The sequence below is a fragment of the Epinephelus fuscoguttatus genome, linkage group LG15 (genome assembly GCF_011397635.1).
Source record: "Epinephelus fuscoguttatus linkage group LG15, E.fuscoguttatus.final_Chr_v1".
Taxonomy (NCBI): domain Eukaryota; kingdom Metazoa; phylum Chordata; class Actinopteri; order Perciformes; family Serranidae; genus Epinephelus; species Epinephelus fuscoguttatus.
This window is the reverse complement of record NC_064766.1, coordinates 39,363,032-39,383,394: the sequence shown is the minus strand read 5'-3', so window position 1 is coordinate 39,383,394 and position 20,363 is coordinate 39,363,032. Positions and strand designations below refer to the sequence as shown.

Sequence of the window (20,363 nt, the reverse complement as noted above, 5' to 3'; positions counted from 1 at the left end):
TCTGAAATATTGATGCTGGGTGGGTGTCTGATCTCGCTGTCCTTCTAAATCACTTTGTCACGTCAAAGGGTGACAATCACTAATTATCCTGCTGAGAAGTTCCCACGCTCTTCTTAAAAGGGATGCACGATATAAATATTTTTCAGATGAAACTCGTAACTGATAAAGACCTACTTCTCACGGCCAATAAGATGACGGATTATTTCACATTTTTGTATTTTAAAAAGAAGTTTATAACCTGTAGTTTATGCACACCTGAGGGTAAGAAGGCTAAGATGTAGTATGAAAATATGGATGATTTAATATCCCATAGCCCTGATATGATCACTATTGTTAACGCAACATAAATACGGAACATTCTGATTATGCGAATGTTCATTTACTTTTTCTGGTAAAGCTTATCAAAAAACCTCCCAAATATACTTTGGTTTATATCGAGCATTCTGCCCAAAGGCCCAGACACACCTGCGCGGTATCAGAGAACTAGCGGTGCCACAAGCCGACTGCTGCATCACCTCATGTCACCTGTGTCTCAGCCAAAAAATTCAAAAAGGGAAACTGTTAGATCGTTGTGATGCTAGTTAGCCAGTTAGCATATTAACACCACAATCCTATGTTGTAACGCAGAGCGCCAGTGAACTCTGTGCACCAGTGAACAGTAACACAAACCATCAGGAAACGGCCCCAACATTGACTGGCTTGGAGTGTCGCGGAATTAAGAATTGAAATGAAATGCTGTGACACAATCAAAACAGACATGTCAGTATTTTATACACAAGTAATTTAAACAAAAAGAGTAGATGCGGCCTCCTTTTCTTCCCTGACAATGTGACGCTTCTAGAAAGTAGGACTGAAGTCCTCAGTTCAAAGAACTACTTGTGATTTTAGTGTAGAACTTCGGTCACGTCTGAGTTGAAGACTCAAGAAAAAAGCGAGCACATGAAACTTTAGTTCATATTCCCAAAGTCAAGAATAACCCTCCATGTTCCATCTCTTAAATCTATGATCTATTTAATCATTGTTAGATCTGGAGTGTGGAAACGTGTGTGTTTATTTTCCATGTCACACTGTATGCTACTACTCACCCTTGAATCAAATTGAAAACATTATGATAATTATTACTATTATTAACCTTACCTCATTATTTTCCGTGTAGCTGTTTGTAAGCTGTGCCTCTTCCTGGCCCGCTGCTCTTAATGAGGCCTTGTTAAAAACATCCACATCACTGGCATTTTCCTGTAATGAGTGCACCGGCAGTCTCCATGCTGATGCCCTTTATGGCGAGCCGGCGCTGCTCTTTTCCAAAGCAACATGGACGCCGTCACAGTTACCGCAGCTGCTGCAGCTTACGGGGTTTTGATTTTGGTCTCCGTGGGAGGAGCAGAGGCCTTCAGGGGGCGACTTAGAAATTGAATCAGTGCTGATGGCGTCCTGGGAGAGATTCACAGTAACACACCGTAATGCACTGGGAGGCTCCTCAGCTCTGTAAGATACAGTGAAGAGCCTCAGGGGAGAAGGCTGTGAGAGAGATGGCTCACTGTGTGTGTGTGTGTGTGTGTGTGTGTGTGTGTGTGTGTGTGTGTGTGTGTGTGTGTGTGTGTGTGTGTGTGGCTTAAAGGAAAAATACTCCTACACATATTCAGTTTTGCATTTGAAACACATTCCAAGAGATTTCTTTTCTTCATGGCAACAGCATGCAGGGTTTCCTGCAGCAGTTTCTTTAAGCAGAGGCGGGCCGCCTCCACTGAATTAATTAATTAATTAGTTCATCTCCACCATCGTCAGGAGACATTAAAACAGTTTTACTAAATGAAACCTTTAAAGACCCAGCCTGCTATGATGTTAATTGTGATAATCTGAAGCACATTCACATACATGAATGAGAAGTTTCTCTGCTACAGATAGAACTGTAGTAAACAAATCTTTGAAATAGGGTGGTGGACATGGCCCTCAAATGATATCACGATATGTTGTTTTTGCGATACCATATTCTTGGTGATGTGAAAAATTTGTAAAAAGATATTTTATTATTAATTTAAAGGATAACTTCTGCATTTTTTAACCTGGACCTTGTCTCCCTGGGTACATTGATCAAAGAGACTGAACATGTTAGACATGGAGATTGCCAGATACAGCGTGTCTCTCAGTTCTGTAATTTTTGATAAAATATGGCAACCATTCATGTCCTATTTATCAAGAATAGCCTGAAGCAGCAGCCCTTTTTAAACAGGAGTTGTGCAAATTTGCAGGAAAGCCCAATCAGTCTTCTTTCAGCATTGGCAGTATAAAAACAAACTCGGGGAGTGCAGCAAAATGCCGCCTACCTACTTTTGTTTATACAGAATGCACCTTTTTCGGGGCAATGGGGGGCGTGAGCAAGTAACAAAACGTGTAGCTCAGCGTGTGATGTAAACAGTGACGTGGGAGGGAAGCCACGGCTGGTCAGTCCTTCGGCGATTCTCTCATAAGTCGGCCCGTTCTTCACCGTCCCCGTCATCTGACGGTTAATGGCCTCTTCGTTTGCGAGGACAAGGAGGGCGCGCAATTCCTTGTCTCCCCAGTTGCTCATCTTTACAGTGTCTGTCAGGTTTGTGTTTCCCTCTTGCTACTAGCTGCTCGCTAATTCCTGCTATCAGCTGTTTCTGGGTCTGCTGGAAGTCAGACGCTGAATATAGCCGATGGGTTCCGAGAATGTTAAGTCACTAACTCTACAGCAGGAAACGAAACTCCAAAATAAAAGCTTTGTACCACGAGTTAACTGTACTTCAAAATAAGGTGTCTTTTTTTTTTTTTTTTTTTACGAACTTGGCATGTTTGGGCATCCAAAAGTCCAAAATTCCAAAAGTAGGTCGCAGGTCCATTCTGAATGGAATTGCAACTTTTGGACCACAACCCACCAGTTGGGAACCACTGGCCTAAAGTGCTTACATGTATGTATATTTACTTGTTAATAATGGTTTATACAAACAACATATGTCTGCTCATACTATATGTATATTTATATCTCATTTTGTAGACATTCATTCTGTTGTTGATGCTGAACATTCTGCTGGTCGTACCACTTATAAGAGCATTTTTCATTTTGTTTTGTTGTTCTTTGCCTTTTTTTCCCTATTGTTCATCTGTGAGGGCAGAGGGTGGGTCACTTGTAGATGTATTGTTTTGTGTGTTTGTGCAGAAACTCAAGTATTGTATTAGCATTGCTTAAAAAATTAAATAATAGCCAGAAACTTCCAGAAAAAATACTGGCATTTAACATTTCTGTAAAGCATACCTATTTATTACTTGTGCTGGGAATGCAGTTTTGGTGTGTCATCGGTATCGGCCGATAATGGCTTTAAAATTAAGTATCAGAATCGGCCAACATGCTTTTTATTTTGCACAATAAATTAATATTACATGCACTGAAAAGTATTTCATGTCTCCATCTGCTGGTGGGCTGTAACTAAAACAATAATGCATGTATCATATGATGTTAATTCCACTACAGAAGAGAATTGATGATCACTGAAATTAGGTCGGGTGGACATATCGATATCGGTATCAGCTATCGGCCAAATAAGAGGTTATATATCGGCATATCGGATATCAGCAAAATACCGAATATCGTGCATCCCTAATTTGTGCTGGTCATATGTAGCAGATATGTTAAAACTTTGCATTTCTTGTGGTTAGTAAAGATCATGTTGTGGCTTAAAATACCTGGTCTTCATGGCTGAAGAGGTTGCAGATGTTTTGCTAACAAACAACTGGTTTGTTGGGTGTTGGTCTAAAACAGTGGTCTGCAGCTGTATCATCAAGGCATCACGCCATCCACCATCCCCTCCACCTTCCAATGACATAGACAGCTCCTAAACATGTAATCAGAATTATGTTAACTGAGAAATGTTGATGTAAATGAAACATACAAATGTAACATACTGTAATTTGCAGAAACGTAAAATGCTGCCAGCTGCAGTACGATGTGTCACACTCTGCTCAGCAGAACCAAATATCTGTTTCAAATGAAGTCCTGAATCTCTCACAAATATTTGAGAATTGATGACAGCTCTTACCACCAGACTCTCCGCTCCAGTAACACCAACACCGATCTAGAGCGGTGGAGAGGCCTGCGGGCAGCCGGGGAAAGCCCCCTTATAAAATGTCAACTTGCTCTCCACAAAGCAACGAGCTGTCGAGAGCACCAGAAATCAGAAAATCCCCTCTTCATGTTCAATGCTCTCCTCTTGAAATGTTGCTCTTAGTGCAGCAATTTTGCTGCTGAGGCAAACAGCAGCGGAGCACTTCAGAGCTTTTCTCTCTGCGACAGAGGACACTGAACTGTCTGTTTGAGGTTTTTATCAGCTGTGACACAATTGTGCCTCGAGTGTGAGAGCGAGAGCACTTTCTCTTTCTAAAAAATGGAAAACAGAGAGAGTAGGCAGGGAGCAAGGAAACAGGCTCAAAGTTATTAAATCACCATCACTTTGATTGCCTCATGCTAATCATGCTCCTCTAACTCTGGAGTGAGCCATAAGACACATTTAAATACACACCTCTGTGTTAGGTTTGATAGACACCTTTTCACTGACGAGAGCAGAAATCCACGAGGAACGTGACATAAAGGGGGAAAACATCTCCACACTAAATCCTGGAACAATAAACCTGCCTTGACATTTATTTATTTTTGGAAAACAGGTTGTTTTTTAAGCTCTGAAGCTGAAATGCACTGAGTCACCAACAGTGTGTTTGTCAGCTGAACAGCTCAGTCTGCCTGGGAAACATTGCTTGTGCTAAATAAATCTGCAGTGTACGATTAATACAGGAAGTAGTGGAATATTTTTGTGTTTTCACGGCCATGTCGGTGGATGGATGCATAATGTGTTTGCGTCAGAGCAGACACCCCTGCACACACACTCCCGTGCACTTGGTTCCTATAAAGGAAACTCTTAATGCTATAACTGTATTGAAAACAACAGTGTGCTTCCAACTTTGTGTTTGGGGGCGGGCCTTTTCCTGTTTCAATGTGACCAATGTAATATTCAGGTGTTCACATACTTTTTGGATATGTAGTGTATTTTTAAGTACCTACCTCTTCACACTCACGATCCATCCTGACTGATTAGACGTCTTAGTTTAATTCCGTTGCACCTTTCAGCACTCAACACTGTGTTGTTTGTATTTGCACAAACAGTGATGTAAGGTCATTCCCAGTATTGTCCCACCCACAGTGGACCTTAAAGGAATACTTCACCCACAAATGATCATTGGTGTATCTATTACTCGCCCTGTGTTGTGCTGCATTTGCAAATAAAACTTGTTTTTCCTGGATGCCTTCATGGTGAACGAAGAATCCAAAAACGGAGAAAAAACTTGATGAATTGGAGTAAAAGGGGGCTGCGTTTAATAACAGCAAAACTATATCAAAACCTGTTTACAAACTCTCCCACAACACCTGCAGGATAATGCACGGCCAGATGTCAAATGCAAACACTTATCCAGGTGCTCTACTTGTACGCAGAGGTGTGTTGTAGTAGCCTGGAAATCCAGACCCAAATCTAGAAAAATTTAGGGTCTGGCTATGAGTAATGCAAATGGCCCAACTCGAGGGGCGGCACCAAGCATGCATTTGTAAATATCACTGCACGCAATTGGATAACACTACGACCAATCAGAACAATACACGGGGTGACGTATACGCTCAGCTACCAGCGAGCTAACTGGTAGATTAGACGTATCCGGTCGGCAAAACAGCAAAAACGTCCTTCTTGCAAAGGAAAGACTCGAGCGCTGTCTTCTGTTCCTCTTTTAGAGAAAAAGCCAAGTCTAACTCGTTCATTGTAGCGGCCAAAGCTGTTTCAAACAGCTGGTGTTCATCCGTAGCCATCTTGCAATGTTTACAGACTGATTCCGGACTTCGTCGTCACAGCGCTGTCGTCATCTGTTCAGCTCGCCTCTGGCCCGCCTATATCAGATACACCGATGTGATTGGTGCAACTCGGCTCCAACAGCATGGGTAATGATGAGTAATGAGTGACTCGCTGAGCAAATTCAGATTGTGCTCTCGCAAGAACTCTGGATGTCCAGGGTAGTTTTGTATAGGGAGGTTCTCCTTAAAACACAGGGGTTGGGATAGGCTGCCCCCTAATAGTCGACCAGATGTCAGTCGACCAGAAAGGCCATTAGTCGGCAAGATTTCATTGGTTGCTTAGTTGCAGAGACAGCCAAATATGAAACTCTATCAGGAGCTGCACCTCATCAAAATAAATCCAAACCTATATGACTGGACCATATGGGACTTTAATCTGAAGGGACAGACACAGGAAGTGTCCACGCTCAGCAGTCAGACAGGAGTCAGGTTAATCTCCAGGGCTGGTACCTGCAGTTATTCCACAGGCTAGTTAATAACATGTCGGGCAGGAAATCCAAAGTGTGGGATCATTTTGAGAAGGTGAAGGACGAACCCAAGGTGATATGTAAACTCATCTTCATTGGTCGACTACAAACATGACGTATCATCTGAAACATGGAAGTAGCTACATGCCCATTAGCCCACAGCGTCATTAACAGGCGGCTCGCTCAGTGTGTGACGTGCACTTGGAGATAAAATATAGGCCTATATTAATGAAGGTTCATGTCCATGTCATGCTGTTGGTCGACTAGGAGAATTCTTAGTCAAGGGGCAGCCCTAGTTTGAGAAGTATTGAACAAAGGACTGGATAAATGAGACGTGGACTATACTGCATGAGCTGTGTGATGTGACATGTGGTCCCACTTTACCTCAGTTCATCAAAATTTTCTCCGTTTTTGGATTCTTCGTTTACTGTGGAGGCATGCGAGAAAAACAAATTTTCAAGAGTTCAAGGTTACATGGGATGAGTCCAGCTGTCCAGCTGTTACCCACGTTGCCCAGCTGGTATTCCATCTTTCCTTTGACTTGTCAGAAGACATGTTTTAAAAGCCAGAAAGCTCCTCTCCCGGGCAAGTAATCATGACTTATTGATCGACGGCCTTATCAGCCACCTGCAGGTTCAGTACAGTCTGCTCATTGTGTGGGGCAATAAAAAGCATTTGCAGTGACCTTTTGATAGAGACAGGGAGACACTAGAGATGGTAGCAGATGCTCAGGACCTGTCCAGACCTGTCTGTGACTATAATTACTCCCAGCACACACACACACACACACACACACACACACACTGATAAACACATAGATAAACACTCTTTCATTCTGCTAAACTAATCTTCAGCTAGTGTGAAGACTCTGTGTGTGACGCAGGGGAGGGCTTTCATTTGTACGCCATGTTGAACTCTTGGCCAACCTGTTTTAACACTTGCGTCATGTAAAGCTCCGGCAGGCAGGAGAAAGGCGGGCTGGTGGGGGTGGATGAGGTGGTGGGGGTGGTGAAATCCCCCGTGCAGCTGAGGAGGACGGTCATGTTGCAGAGTGTTACATCAGCTGAGCTTTCTGGTGGTTTATTGGGCCGAACTGCTCCTCACTTTAGAGGATCACGGCTGATGAAAACCTCCCGTCTTTATACAGTCATCTTTCAGAGAATGAAGGAGGGCAGCCGTGTTTCTCTGAGTCACCACTGTGTTTTCTTTTGTACGTTGGGAAGCTGCTTCTTGCGTCGTCTGCTCGGGGAAACATTACCAGTAAATTACAAACCTACAGAGGATGTTAACAGCAGATAAAGTAAAGCTCCAATCAGTCATTAGTGCATTCAGGTTACAAATCACACCTTAAACTGATCATTTGTGTCCTCAGTATACTTATTTTGTTTCCTCTGTTGAATAATTTGCACCTTTAAATTACTTGAAACTATGAAATACTTCTACCTAATTGCTTTATTGTCTGCTCCTCTGTCTCAAAGATAAAACAATGCTATGTTGAACAAAACTTGAATATATATACTCACATATCTCAGTCCAATTTTAAAATCAAACTGTATTCAGTTAAAGCATAACCTTATAAATAGATGCTGTTATTCGGGCATTAGTGTTTTATTTTATGGACTTATGATAACAAACTGTGATTTATCGAAACGATCTTCCACTGACAGCTTGCAATAACATAAATCAGCTAGATAGGAGTTACATGGTTCCCTTTTTCTGCTCCCAAAAATTTGGTGGCCTTGGAGCAAACATATTTTGTTGGTGCTTTGTGTCCCAGAGCAGCTGCCAGCTTTGCCTGGTTGGTATACAGCTTTTGTTTTGACACTGAAGTATTAGCACTTAACTGGTAGCAGCTCTGAAAGTAAAAAATATCAAATCACGATAATTTTAACAACTTTAAAGCTTAATTAATTAACATTTAACACCAGAATGGGTCAAATGACTGTGTAAAAGGAGTTGCTTTTATACCCCTTTCAACAGTCACGGGCTGGCTTGGCTTGGCTTGGCTTGGCTTGGTTTGGTTTGGCTTGGCTTGGTTTGGTTTGGTTTGGTTTTGGCTGTCAGCCCAGTGTGGCAGGTATTTCCATTTCCATTACAACAGGGCTACCTGCTTGAATGTGTGTCTTTAACAGACGGCGGCTTTTCTTGGGTGATGACATTCAAAGGCAGCGGGCTGATCCACAGCTTAAGTTAGTTTTGTTGCATGTGTTTTTCCACAGCAGGTAGGTCTGCTTGATTAATCGAATTTTAATCTGACGACATGCCGTCGTGTAAACAGTACAAATCATCATGTGCGCTGCATAATCGTGATTTCAATTTTGACCAAAATAATTGTGATTAGGATTTTTTCCATAATTGAGCAGCCATAACGGCAGGGCAGGTAAAAGAAGTTTTATTCAACACAACTTTTCAGTTACATTTTTTTGTATCTTTGAACGTTTCTATCCGAATGAAGAAATGTGGACTGACCATCTGCTAATACCAAAATATTTGCTTCAGCCAAAATTGGAAATACCGGTGCAATAAACTGCCGTTTGAAATACCTTCATGAATCCTGCTAAAATATCATCATTAACTGTTTGGAGCTGAAGCTAACTGTTGGAGCTAACTGTTTTTTTTCTTTTTTTTTAAAGATATTTTTGGGGCTTTTTAGCCTTTAATGGATAGGACAGACAAGTGTGAAAGGGGGAGAGAGGGAGGGAGTGACATGCAGCAAAGGGCCACAGGCTGGAGTTGAACCCGGGCCACTGCAGCAACAGCCTTGTACATGGGGTGCCTGCTCTACCACTAAGCCACCAACGCCCCTGGAGCTGAAAGTTTAACTCAAAACTACAAAGTTAAAGAATTATCATCATTGCATTCAATTTTCAAAGACCTGTGTCGAAAACACACCAAGCAGCGTCGAAGTGCGGTCTGTGGCGAGCCGCCATGCACTGTCTAAGGGAAAGCTGCGTCAGCGATCCAAGCTTTGTGGGCTGTGGCGGTTAGATTCTGCGGTGAAGCCTGACTAAACTAAAAGTTGGGGGTAGTTTAACTTTTGGCTTCATAATGACTGTGACTCCTGTGACATGTTGACTGATGTCACAAAGATTTTCTTCCCGTCTGAAACACACAAACATATGACCACGACTCCAGTCGCACTTTCTACCCACAGTGTCCTGCAGGTAAAACAGTGTGAAGTAATGGTTAAAACCTGTGATGGAGGAGCCGTGCAGCTTCAGTGTTCACTCCTTCGATGATGATCAGTGACCTGGTTTATTCTTTTGGCTCTGTTCTCCTGTCTTCTCTGGTTTCAGACGTCTCTTTTCAGCGGACGTCTTGGCTCACTGACTTGTTATGATGGTAGAAAGAAAGCCCATCAGTGATGCCACACTCACCTCTGACATGCATTTTTTATGTGATCTTGACACAGTTTTATTGCAGCGAAGATATACGCCACATAACTGCAGGCTCTGTGTGGGTTTTTGTTTGATAAATTTTAGAAGTAAATGGGATCTCTTGGGAAAATAAAGCTTCTGTTCTTGTTATTTTTGCGCTCGTTATTGATTCACTGCAGAAAACCCACCCTGCAATCAGAATTATTGAGACACATGATCTTTAGTATGTCTTAGTCGAACAACTCATGGAGGCTGCTTCTGCTCGCTGTAAACAGAAATATATGTCATTAGATATAGATGTGTGAAAGAGGGAGATGCTCTGAATTAAAACAGGGATTTGAGCCAGAAAACTAACCCCGGCGGCGCTCCAGCAGTTTGCAGGACTTCCCTTCAATAGTTTCATCTTCATTTCATGTCCACATCAGACTGATGTGTTTAGTCAAATGCCTCAAAAGTGAATTAGGACAAGACAATCAGTCATGACAGGCTCTCCGGCCTAGAAGACAGTCAAACCAGGTCACTGTTGGTACTGGGCATATTAATCATACAGTATCTAACTGTTTTCCTTAAAAGACCAACAAAGTTTAACAAGTCATGTGTGGATAATGAATCAGTTTATCTATGAACACATGAAACAGGGCTCTTTATGCAGCGATCATGCTACAGTGGATGGCAGACTGACGCTTACGTACTCCAAACATAAATGAAGTCCCATGTCATCATGTCACATAGCCTCAGGGTGTTGTGTTTCATTTGAAGGAGTCTTTACATCTTAAAGTCACGAGATCAGAAGATAGATGCTCGGTTCACACAGCTCTCAGTGATGGTGGTTTCCATGCTGCTACTGCCACTCAACTCAGTGTGGTATTCAAAGCACCACAACCACAGTGACCATACCACAACTGTAATAGAATCAACAAGTAAAAGAAAGTGTAGACACATTAAATGGAAAGACGTACAACTGAACTGGTTCGTTATTTTTGTGTGCGTGGCGTCAGTCCGACCATCCTATAGTTCGCCTACCCATTAGTCCGACTACCCAGTTGTCTGACCATAGGTTTCTATTTTTTGAGATCTATTAGTCCGACCTCCCAATAATCCGACCATACTTGCGCCATTTTTCCGACCGCCACTATTCCGACCAGGTATCATTTGTCAAAGTGGATACCTTGCTCAGACGTTTTTCCCAGATAGCCTGGCGTAACTGCTTTACATTATACAGGCACAGCTCAGCGAGGCATTACAGAACCAAGTGCTTCGCGTGCAAACAGCCATGAAGTTGACTCTACAATTCAAGCTATTGAGGGAAGTCACTAAACGATATGACACTCTTGGTTACGGTTGCACACAAAACTAGCCCAGCCCCAACCACAACAATAAGAAGTTGACAAGCTATTGAGGGAAGTCACTAAACGATATGACACTCTTGGTTACGGTTGCACACAAAACTAGCCCAGCCCCAACCACAACAATAAGATAGGCTAAACTACAACAAAAATACAATAAAAGGGCTATAAAAGAACATAAAACGGGCTATTTTAAGTAGCCTTCAACACGGCCCGAAACACCCTCTGGGTAATATGCAAAACCAAACGTCAGGTTAATGTTAACAGGATGGAATGGCGGCGGTCAGGAAAATGGCACAAGTATGGTCGGATTATTGGAAGGTCGGACTAATGGATCTCAAAAAATAGGACCCTATGGTCGGACTAATGGGTAGTTGAACTACTGTATAGGGTGGTCGGACTGACGCGTTGTCCCCGTCATTTTTAGCCCCAATGAGCAACGTATCCTCGTAAAATGGTTTATATGATATCTTACAGATTAGCATCCCACCAGTGGGGTTGCCACGTTGCGTACTTGACGTTAACTTATGTATTTAACTTAAAGTTACATAGGGTTAGGTATCAGCAAGTAAAGTAGGTTAGATTTAGGAAAAGAAACATGGCTGAGCGTATGTGCACAGTACATGCTTAATGTTAAATTACGCACTTAATGTAAAGTAACATAGGTTAGGTTTAGGAAAAGAAACATGGCTGAGCTCATGTGCACAGTACGCACTTAACGTTACGTTACACACTTAATGTAAAGTTATGTTGGTTAGGGTTGGGTCGGTATGAGGAAAAAACACAACGGTCCGGTTTTTGTGAAAAAACACATCAAGTCGGTAATATCGGATTTTCGCCACTTGGGGGCGCAATTGACTAAAATAAAAAACGACCTTAGGACAACAGAGTGACAGTAACACGTTGTTTCTTTCATTCCTTACAAATAAATTTTGCATCTTACTCAATCAGTGCAAACAAGGGTTGCCTCCTTCGTCTGGCTCAAAGCCAAAGTGTTGCCATCGTGGCACTTTCTTTGATTTCTTTGAGACTAAATTGTCCGTCATTATCGACTCCCTGTCACTATTAAACAAACTCCAGGCTACAGTAGGGGCTTCCATAGTCGAGCGCACTTCCGCGTTGTAGTTTCCTGTAAAAATGTCTGTGAAAAATCCCCGCGATGTGAAAAATACATGCCGAGCAGTCTTTTGTGTGACACTGGTGCACGGAGTGGAGTCTGCGCAGTCGTGCTTTGCGCGTACAGGGCTTGCAGACGTCCGCCCAAGTATGCAGTCTGATCAGTCTCAAAAAAAAAAAAAAAAAAACGGTCCAAGACGGAGTACTGAACCGAATCTGTATTACCGAGAACAGACCCAACCCTTACGTAGGCTAGGTTTGAAAAACATCGTTAAGCGTTGTCATGTTACTTAACATAAAGGTTCCTAGGTTAGGTTTAGAAAAAAACATGGTTGCACATTGTCACATTACTTAACCTAAAGTTACTTAATTAACGTAAAGCTACATAGGTTAGGTTTAGAAAAAGAAACATGGTTGGGCGTCATCACATTACGTACCTAACATAAAGTTACGCACTTAACTTTAAGTTATGTCGGTTAGGTTTAGCAGACAAAACGTGGTGACGACATACCTCACAATGACTCAACAAGTTCACTGAGGGAAACACCAGTTACCTGAGGAAAAACCCTGTGTTTGTTTGACCCATCCACCACCCCAACCTGCCTCGTTACGCAGACTTATACTGTTTATACAACTTCTTTCTTTAGTCCATCACTGTGTTGGTTGGGATTGCAGCCTTCCTGATTACCGGGTTTATATACAGACTCTGGTGCGTGACTCTTTGTCGTTATACGTATGAACAGTGCAGAGAACAGCCTGCAATGGGACGTCTAGAAGTTGCTTCTTTATTATAGTTGGGCTGATTTGGGCCGTTTATCAACAGTAGCAGCAGTGACTGTGAGCCACAGCTCATGGAGACAATTAAGGTACTTTAAAGGAAATAACACCCGATTGCAGCAATTTTCAGATGCTCCGTATGACAATCATCATGTTTTTATTTTGCTTCAGTGTCACAGTAATCCAGTGATAGTTGTATCCATCCATGGATACAACACAAACAGGCTTTGTTAATAGCTCATTTGGCACACTGCTAATGGTGCCAATTTGCTGTTGGTATTACCCAAAGCCCCCAAATTATGGACACCGTTGATCCAAAACTTAGAGCAGGATTATACGAAGGACAAAGAATGGAAGTCTCAGTCGTCCTCCAACAGTGTGACAGTGACACTTTAGCGCAAACACAGGCGAACAATACAAAGTGTATACAGTATTGTTTGATGACAACGACTGGAAGCCGGCTGTTTGTAAAGTCACTGGATCTGTGTTATGAGCTGCCTTTCAGTGACAAGATATTTGTTTATAGTCGCTGCTTCTGTGAACAGCCTTTGTGAACTGAAATGAACCAAACAAAGGAAATACAGACACTGAGCTGTGATCTCACCCTCTGTCCATCTGCCTCTGTGTGTTTCAGGTAGCAGCTCAGGCTGTGCTGTTCATGTGTATGAACACTGCGGGGATATTCATCAGTTACCTGTCAGACCGGGCTCAGCGTCAGGCCTTCCTGGAGACGCGGCGCTGCATCGAGGCTCGGCTGCGACTCGAGACAGAGAACCAGAGACAGGTGAGACAATAACACTGCCGACACAGGGTCAAAACTGTGTTTGGAGACGAGAGCTGCCACAGTATTTATGCAGGAAACAACAGAGCCCAAAAGCACTTTGTTACGTTGACTGGGGGGTTAAAGGTGTTTTTTTCCCAGGGAATACAATGGTGGCTGCTGTCCTGTCTGAAATATCTCAACTACTATGAGTTTGTTTGCCATTAAATTTTGTACAGGCATTCGTTGTCCCCAGAGGATGAATCCTAATGACTTTAATGGTTTGTGGACCATGAGTTTGACATTTGTGGCTCAGAGTCAAATATGCCACAACTATTGGATGGATTGTCATGATGTTTGTTACAGATAATCAAAGTCTCTATTTGGGTGAACCTGTCACGGTTTCAGTAGGTATAAATGTCGACTTTTCCTGTGTCAGGTTACACTGGATGGATTGGCACAACATTTTGATACAGATAATCAGACCCACACATAATCTGCACCTGCAGAGCTCAGATGACATCTCTGTGGATTTTCCACAAATTAAATATTTTGGGGGGTTTGGGTTGCACCGACCGTCGTGGTGAAGAGGGAGCTGAGCTGGAGGGCGAAGTTTTCAATTTACTGGTCCATCTACGTCCCAACCCCCACCTATGGTCATGAGCTCTGGGTAGTGATCGAAAGAATGAGATACAGAATGGATACAAGCAGCCGAAATGGGTTTCTCCTGTAAGGTGTCTGGGCTCAGCCTTAGAGATAGGACGAGGTACACAGACATCCAGAGGGAGCTCGGAGTAGAGCCGCTGCTCCTCCATGTTGCAAGGGGTCAGTTGAGGTGGTTCAACATCTGATCAGGATCCTCCTGGGTGCCTCCTGTTAGAGGTGTTCCAGGCATCTCTCTGGTAGGAGGCCCCGGGGCAGACCCAGAACACACTGGAGGGATTACATATCTCGTCTGGCCTGGGAACACCTTGGGGTCCCCCAGGAGGAGCTGGAAAGTGTTGCTGGGGAGAGGGACGTCTGGGGTGCTCTGCTCGGCGTGCTGCCCCCGCAACCAGGCCCTGGATAAGTGGATGAAAATGGATGGATGGTTTAATTTTTTAAAATAAATTTTGTATTTGGTGCTAATTAGCTAAATTATGTTGCTAAGACGCTAAACAGTGAGCATGGTAAACAATATATCAGCTTAACATCAACATGACCTGTCAATTTGCCTGTATGTTGATGATGTATGTGATTTCTCTAGATGTTACAAAAGATTACAAAGGAGTTTTTGAACGTGTAGCAACAAGCAGTGACAGCACAAACTCTTGTGAAGTATGACCACGCCATTGTCACTGAGAGCAGGGCCACTGGGTGTGTGTGTGTGTGTGTGTAAGTGTGTGACACAGAGTGGCAGAGCTGGCCACGCCCCTCGCACATGCAGCCTGCTGTGAGGCTCCGACACAGAGAGCTCTCCTCTGAACTGACCAGTGAAAATGCCTCAGTGACGAACATCTTAATCTTATTACAAATTAGAAACAGAGTTCGTAGGATAAAAACTGTACAAAATCACATTTATGTCACCTAAACGAACAAGAAATATATCTCCTGAATTTCTCCAATATTGATCGCAGAACCGTCGTAGCTTATCAATACAACAGTCTTTAATGATTCAGCCCCAGGGCCTGTTTCATTCTGGGTTTCCGTACCCATCCTTATGGACTTGTAGTCTTGTTTGTGTGTGTGATGACTGGGTATTTATTGCTCAATGAAAGTGCATAAGTTGACTGTTTATGTCTTCATATTTATAGTTTGCTGGTTACTTTATAATTTATGTTTCGTCGCATTGGTCAATCTGTTTTTTTCCCTTTGTCTTATTTTGGCGAGAGTGCTCTCAGCCACGTGTAAAATGTCCTCTTACCTAACCGAGGAGCAAAAATAAGAAAGCACTGGAGAGTCCCAGAAATTGCTGGTTGCTTAGAAAATAAGAACAAATCATGGGCACAAACAAAAATAAGGAAATTTGTCTATATATCCCTTCCTGCATGAGGCTCAGTGACCTCTATGACCTTCAACAACCACTGGAGCATCACAGCAGCCCAAAACACAGCGTCACAGAACAGAACCACGAGTTTTTCCTTCCTGTTGTTTAGTGATGAAGCTCAGTGTGAAGAGAGACTTTGATAAAAGAAGCAAAGCGATTGATGGATTTCTGTTGACAGGACTGAATGTTAGCTAATGAGCCCACAGAGACGAGAATAACATGGACGCTGCATCGATCCGCTGCTGTCATGCGAACCGTGCATCAGTGCAGTGGACACAGACACACACAGCTGCAAATGCTGCCCAGCAAGGCAACACACACACACACACAAATAGAAAGAATACACATAGTCTGAGTCAGATGAGCGCTGAAGTATACACACAAACACACAGAACACACACACAGCGACACACAGAGAGCTTTGTTTACGCAGTGGAGTGGACAGTCGGGCTCTGAGAAGCCACAGAAAGCTTTTACCGTGTCGTGTTTCCTGGAAGGGTTCGGCTCTGATAACCTCTGGGATGGTTGTAATGGAGCGAGATGGGGCCCCGCCCCGAGCAGACCACTTTAATGTGGACCAATCAGGGCCTGGTATTTCTGTCAACATGCTGTAAGAACACAGAGCCATGTTTCTGTCCACGCAAGAAACACTCTGTGTGTTTACTCCGAAATACTGTTGTTTTTCCGTTAACCCATTAACCGGGTAACTAGTAAAGTCTGACTGATATATTGGTCAGCAGATATTATCGGCTGATATCGGCCTCTCATAAAAATACCAGTATCAGTGTACACGTTTTCTGATATGCACTGATATGGAATTTTTTCTCAACTCAAATTTCTTCATAAAGCACATTTAAAAACAAGTCACGTTGACCAAAAGGAGTAAGTTGCCAAAAACTCAAACACGAGAGGTAGCATTCAGGGACACGACACACACAGGCACATGTCAGAGAAAGCCACATCAGGGGGGCTCAAACGCCAAAGAATTAAAGTAGATTTTGAGCCTTAAAGGAGTCAGTGGCAGGGGGTAGATCTGATTGGGAGGGTGATGCTGTTCTACAGTTTGGGGGCAGACACAGCAAAGGCACGATCTCCCCCTGAGCTTGAGTCTAGAGCATGGGACAGCCAGGGGCCCCAGGTCCGCTGAGCTAAGGGTGAAGCTGAGCTGGGGGTAGAATATGGGGTTAGGAGGCCTTTGAGACCAGGGCTTAGTAAACAGGAGAACATTAAAGTCAGTTCTGGACTTTACAGGCAGCCAGTGCAGAGAGACTAAAACAGGTGTGATGTGGTCTGTCCTCCAGGTAGTTGAGAGGAGCCTGGCAGCGGCGTTCTGAACCAGTTAGAGATGGGACAGAGAGGACTGACTAATACTAGTGTACAGAGAGTAACAGGGTTTTACAGAACATATTCTAGTATGTTGGTTTCCAGCTGGTGGGTTACGGTCTTTCATTTTGAAGTGCAGTTTCCTGCTGTAGAGTGAGCGGCGCCACTAGCTAGCTCCCAGCATAACAAGTGACGTACAGTGCAGCAAACTGGAGAGTAGAAAAAATTATCTGAAATATTTTCAGCAGATTAAAAGTTGACATCCCTAGACTCATTTTATGAAGTGTAGCCAATAAAAGCCTAAGTTCTAAGAGCATCGTCAGTGCAGGAATGAGTCCTAAAACCATTAAATGAGTTAGCATTTTAGCACTCTTCGTCTTGAAGTCAGCGGGTTTTTGAATGGGTTTTCGGTCTATGGTCAACACAAACTTCAGAGACTTTCATGTTGTGTTCTGCGACATAAAATACATCAGTAAATACCCCTCTTGTTAATTTTGAAGTCTTTCGGTGTCTTTAAAAAGGTGGTTGCTAACACGTGGCTAATACAAAACATCATCATGCTGAACAAGGCTTTAGTATAGTTAGCTTATAGCCTAATGTTTGCTTTTTACCTTTGGTGATTGCATTTAGGCTTCAAAAATCATGAAAGTGCTGTTAATGCATGAGGACTACCTTGCTGATCAAAACGTGTCATATATGTGTGTTTGCCACAGAGCTTATTTTCTGCAATAATCCAAAATCCAATGGGAAAAAAATAATAACACATTTCATTAATATAGCACCTTTCATACAAGAAATGAATCACAAAGTGCTTTACAATAAGGCCATTATCAGCACTGAGTGTTTGAAAATAGACAGAATGAACATATAATAATCCAGCAAGGCTATTTAAAAATTATTTAAATGATTGGTGATGGTGATTCTGAGATCCTATTCATGGAAATCTCAGAACATATTTCTCCTTGTGTCACCTTGTAGGCCTCCAATATCAGCAACAAAATCCCATTGGCTTTTTGATGAGGGAACCAGGGCGATGCAAACTTCTGCTTCGCAACAACAAAATAGTGCTCTGTGCCCACAGTGTAAATATGAAAGAGTCATTCTTGGCAGCAATTATGTGCCATTTAAGTCTTTAAAGAAACTGATCTTTATTGTTTTGGAAAAAACCCTTTATGGGTCAGTGCAGAAGCACGATTAATGAATATGGATCGACTTTACACACTGACATTAATCTGGAGCTTAAAGCTGTTCCACTGGTGACATTCAGCTGAAAACTCCCCACAAGTGACAATAAAAGCAAGACGAAGGAACAAAGTGTTTTCTAGTGATCCTTTAAACACGATACAAGTTGTCAGCGAGCTGCTGCAGGGCTTCAGCTCTCGGCTAAAATCAAGCTGCGCTAATGACTTCCAAAGCTAATCTGACACTGAGTCCGCTGGCTCTCAGCTGTCCAAACCAGAGACTGTGTCCAGTGGAGCAAACACACACTGCAGCCGCCGTTAACTGTCCACACTGCAAAAAATGTCCACCTGAGCCAGTCTGTCACTGCTGTGTGTGAATCTATTAAAGAATAAACACAAACTCCCATGTGAGATGAGATGCAGTTTGACTTGTCTTGAGAGACAGTGAGTTCAAATGAGGTCAGTTCACTCTTTAAATATTGATTAAATGTGAGGTTAGAGAGATGACTGCTTGCTCTATATGATCAAACGTAGATTAAAAGAAGCATGTTGGGTGCTTTTGGGAAAAAAAAAAAACAGGATTAACAGGAAGGCAATTCAGGCACTCAGGCAAATATAAGAAGATATCATTCACTTAAAAGCCCCGGCAAAGACCAACAAATTCTCATTTTGACCTCAAATAATGAATATTCTCACTATTATGGTTTATATTAAATTGATATATAGGATTTCGCAAATCTCCAATGGCCATTACAGTTGTAAAGCACCTTTGGAACCAGCAGTAACCCTTCAGACATGGTACCTAGACCCTCGGTGCGTTCAGACAGTCCTCTTAAATGTGGGTGGTGTTGTTGTCACTCACTGCTCCGTCCAACACTCGCTGTATTTCCTCATCAGCGGTGACACAGATGGAAGTCTGCACCTGGTTTATCGTCCACAGAACGAGGCTGCACGCCCACATTTTCAGAAGAAAATAGAACAGGCTGCAGTGAGAGTCTCTCTCCATGGGATATTTAAAAATGGCAGCTTTGTGCATTTAGTCCTTCTCAGGCAAGCTCAGGGGTTTAGTGCTGCTGTAGCCCACAGGAAAGATGCTCCACAATGTTTTTTTTTCTTTGTGTGAGGAGTGGGATGTATGCAGTCCTGTATATAAACGCTTGAAGATCCACTCATTACTAAAAGTCATATAAAAACTAAAGTGATGTCAAAGTTGTCACAGTGAAATTTAAGGTGTGCTGATGGATTCACGTCATCAACTCATGCATTGAGTAACATTACAAGTTAACATTACAAGTTAAGTTTTTTCCACCTTAAAAGTCGCCGGCAGTCGGCCCAGTGAATGAAGTTATTTTTTCTCAGACTCCAGCTGCTGTGAGAGGCAGCAAAACATCCTTTCATTTTATAGTTACAGTTTACTAATAAAACTCTCCACAGTATGAACAGTGGTTACATGAGCCTCAAAACCAGACACAACTCAGCCCTGAGCACAGTGACCGTCCTCTACTGACCAATCAGACTGCAGTGTTCACAGCTCCACCTTTTAGTACCACATCTGTGTGCTAGGTACCCCAACAGAGGGGGGACGCTAAGGAACGGTTCTATTGGTACCATCCACAACTTTTCACAGTAGGAACGGAAAAAAGCACAATGAACTGTACAAAGCGGTGCTGCTCGGTGGAACGTGTTTTTATTGACTTTTTGGGTAGTTCTGTGAAAAGGGAATTGCAATAGTTTAAACAGCTGGTAATGAAAGCATGAGTGGGTATAAGTTACAAGATTAATATAAGCATGATCCCTTAAAAATCTAATAAACTATTTAAACTTGAGTCCCTAAAATGTCCCTTAATTCAGTAAACAAGACATTTCTGTGCAAAGATCCAAATATGATTATTAGAGGAATCATGTAAACACAGCTCCAGTTTGACTGACAGGTGACTCTCTGGGCTGCAGCACAGAAACATCACAGCTCCTCAGAGACTCAAATTTTCAGTGCAAATTCAAGACGACTCTGTAAACACAACATTTCTTGCAGTGAACCTCCACCACCAGCCCCCGGAGCGTTTGGTTGCGATGCAGCAGCCG

At 42.8% G+C, this 20,363-nt stretch overlaps 2 protein-coding genes across 3 annotated transcripts in view; one reads left to right on the top strand and one right to left on the bottom strand.

Moving 5' to 3' along the window:
- efr3a (EFR3 homolog A (S. cerevisiae)) overlaps nt 1–20,363 on the bottom strand; it is a 578,128-nt gene that overhangs the window by 399,192 nt on the left and 158,573 nt on the right. The gene's annotated exons all lie outside the window — the stretch shown is intronic.
- Nucleotides 1–20,363, top strand: part of adcy8 (adenylate cyclase 8 (brain)) — a 149,037-nt gene that overhangs the window by 40,948 nt on the left and 87,726 nt on the right. For both annotated transcript variants that reach the window (XM_049598475.1, XM_049598476.1), the window contains exon 2: nt 13,626–13,775. In XM_049598475.1, coding sequence (XP_049454432.1) covers nt 13,626–13,775 — 150 coding nt within the window. The remainder of the gene's footprint in view (nt 1–13,625; nt 13,776–20,363) is intronic.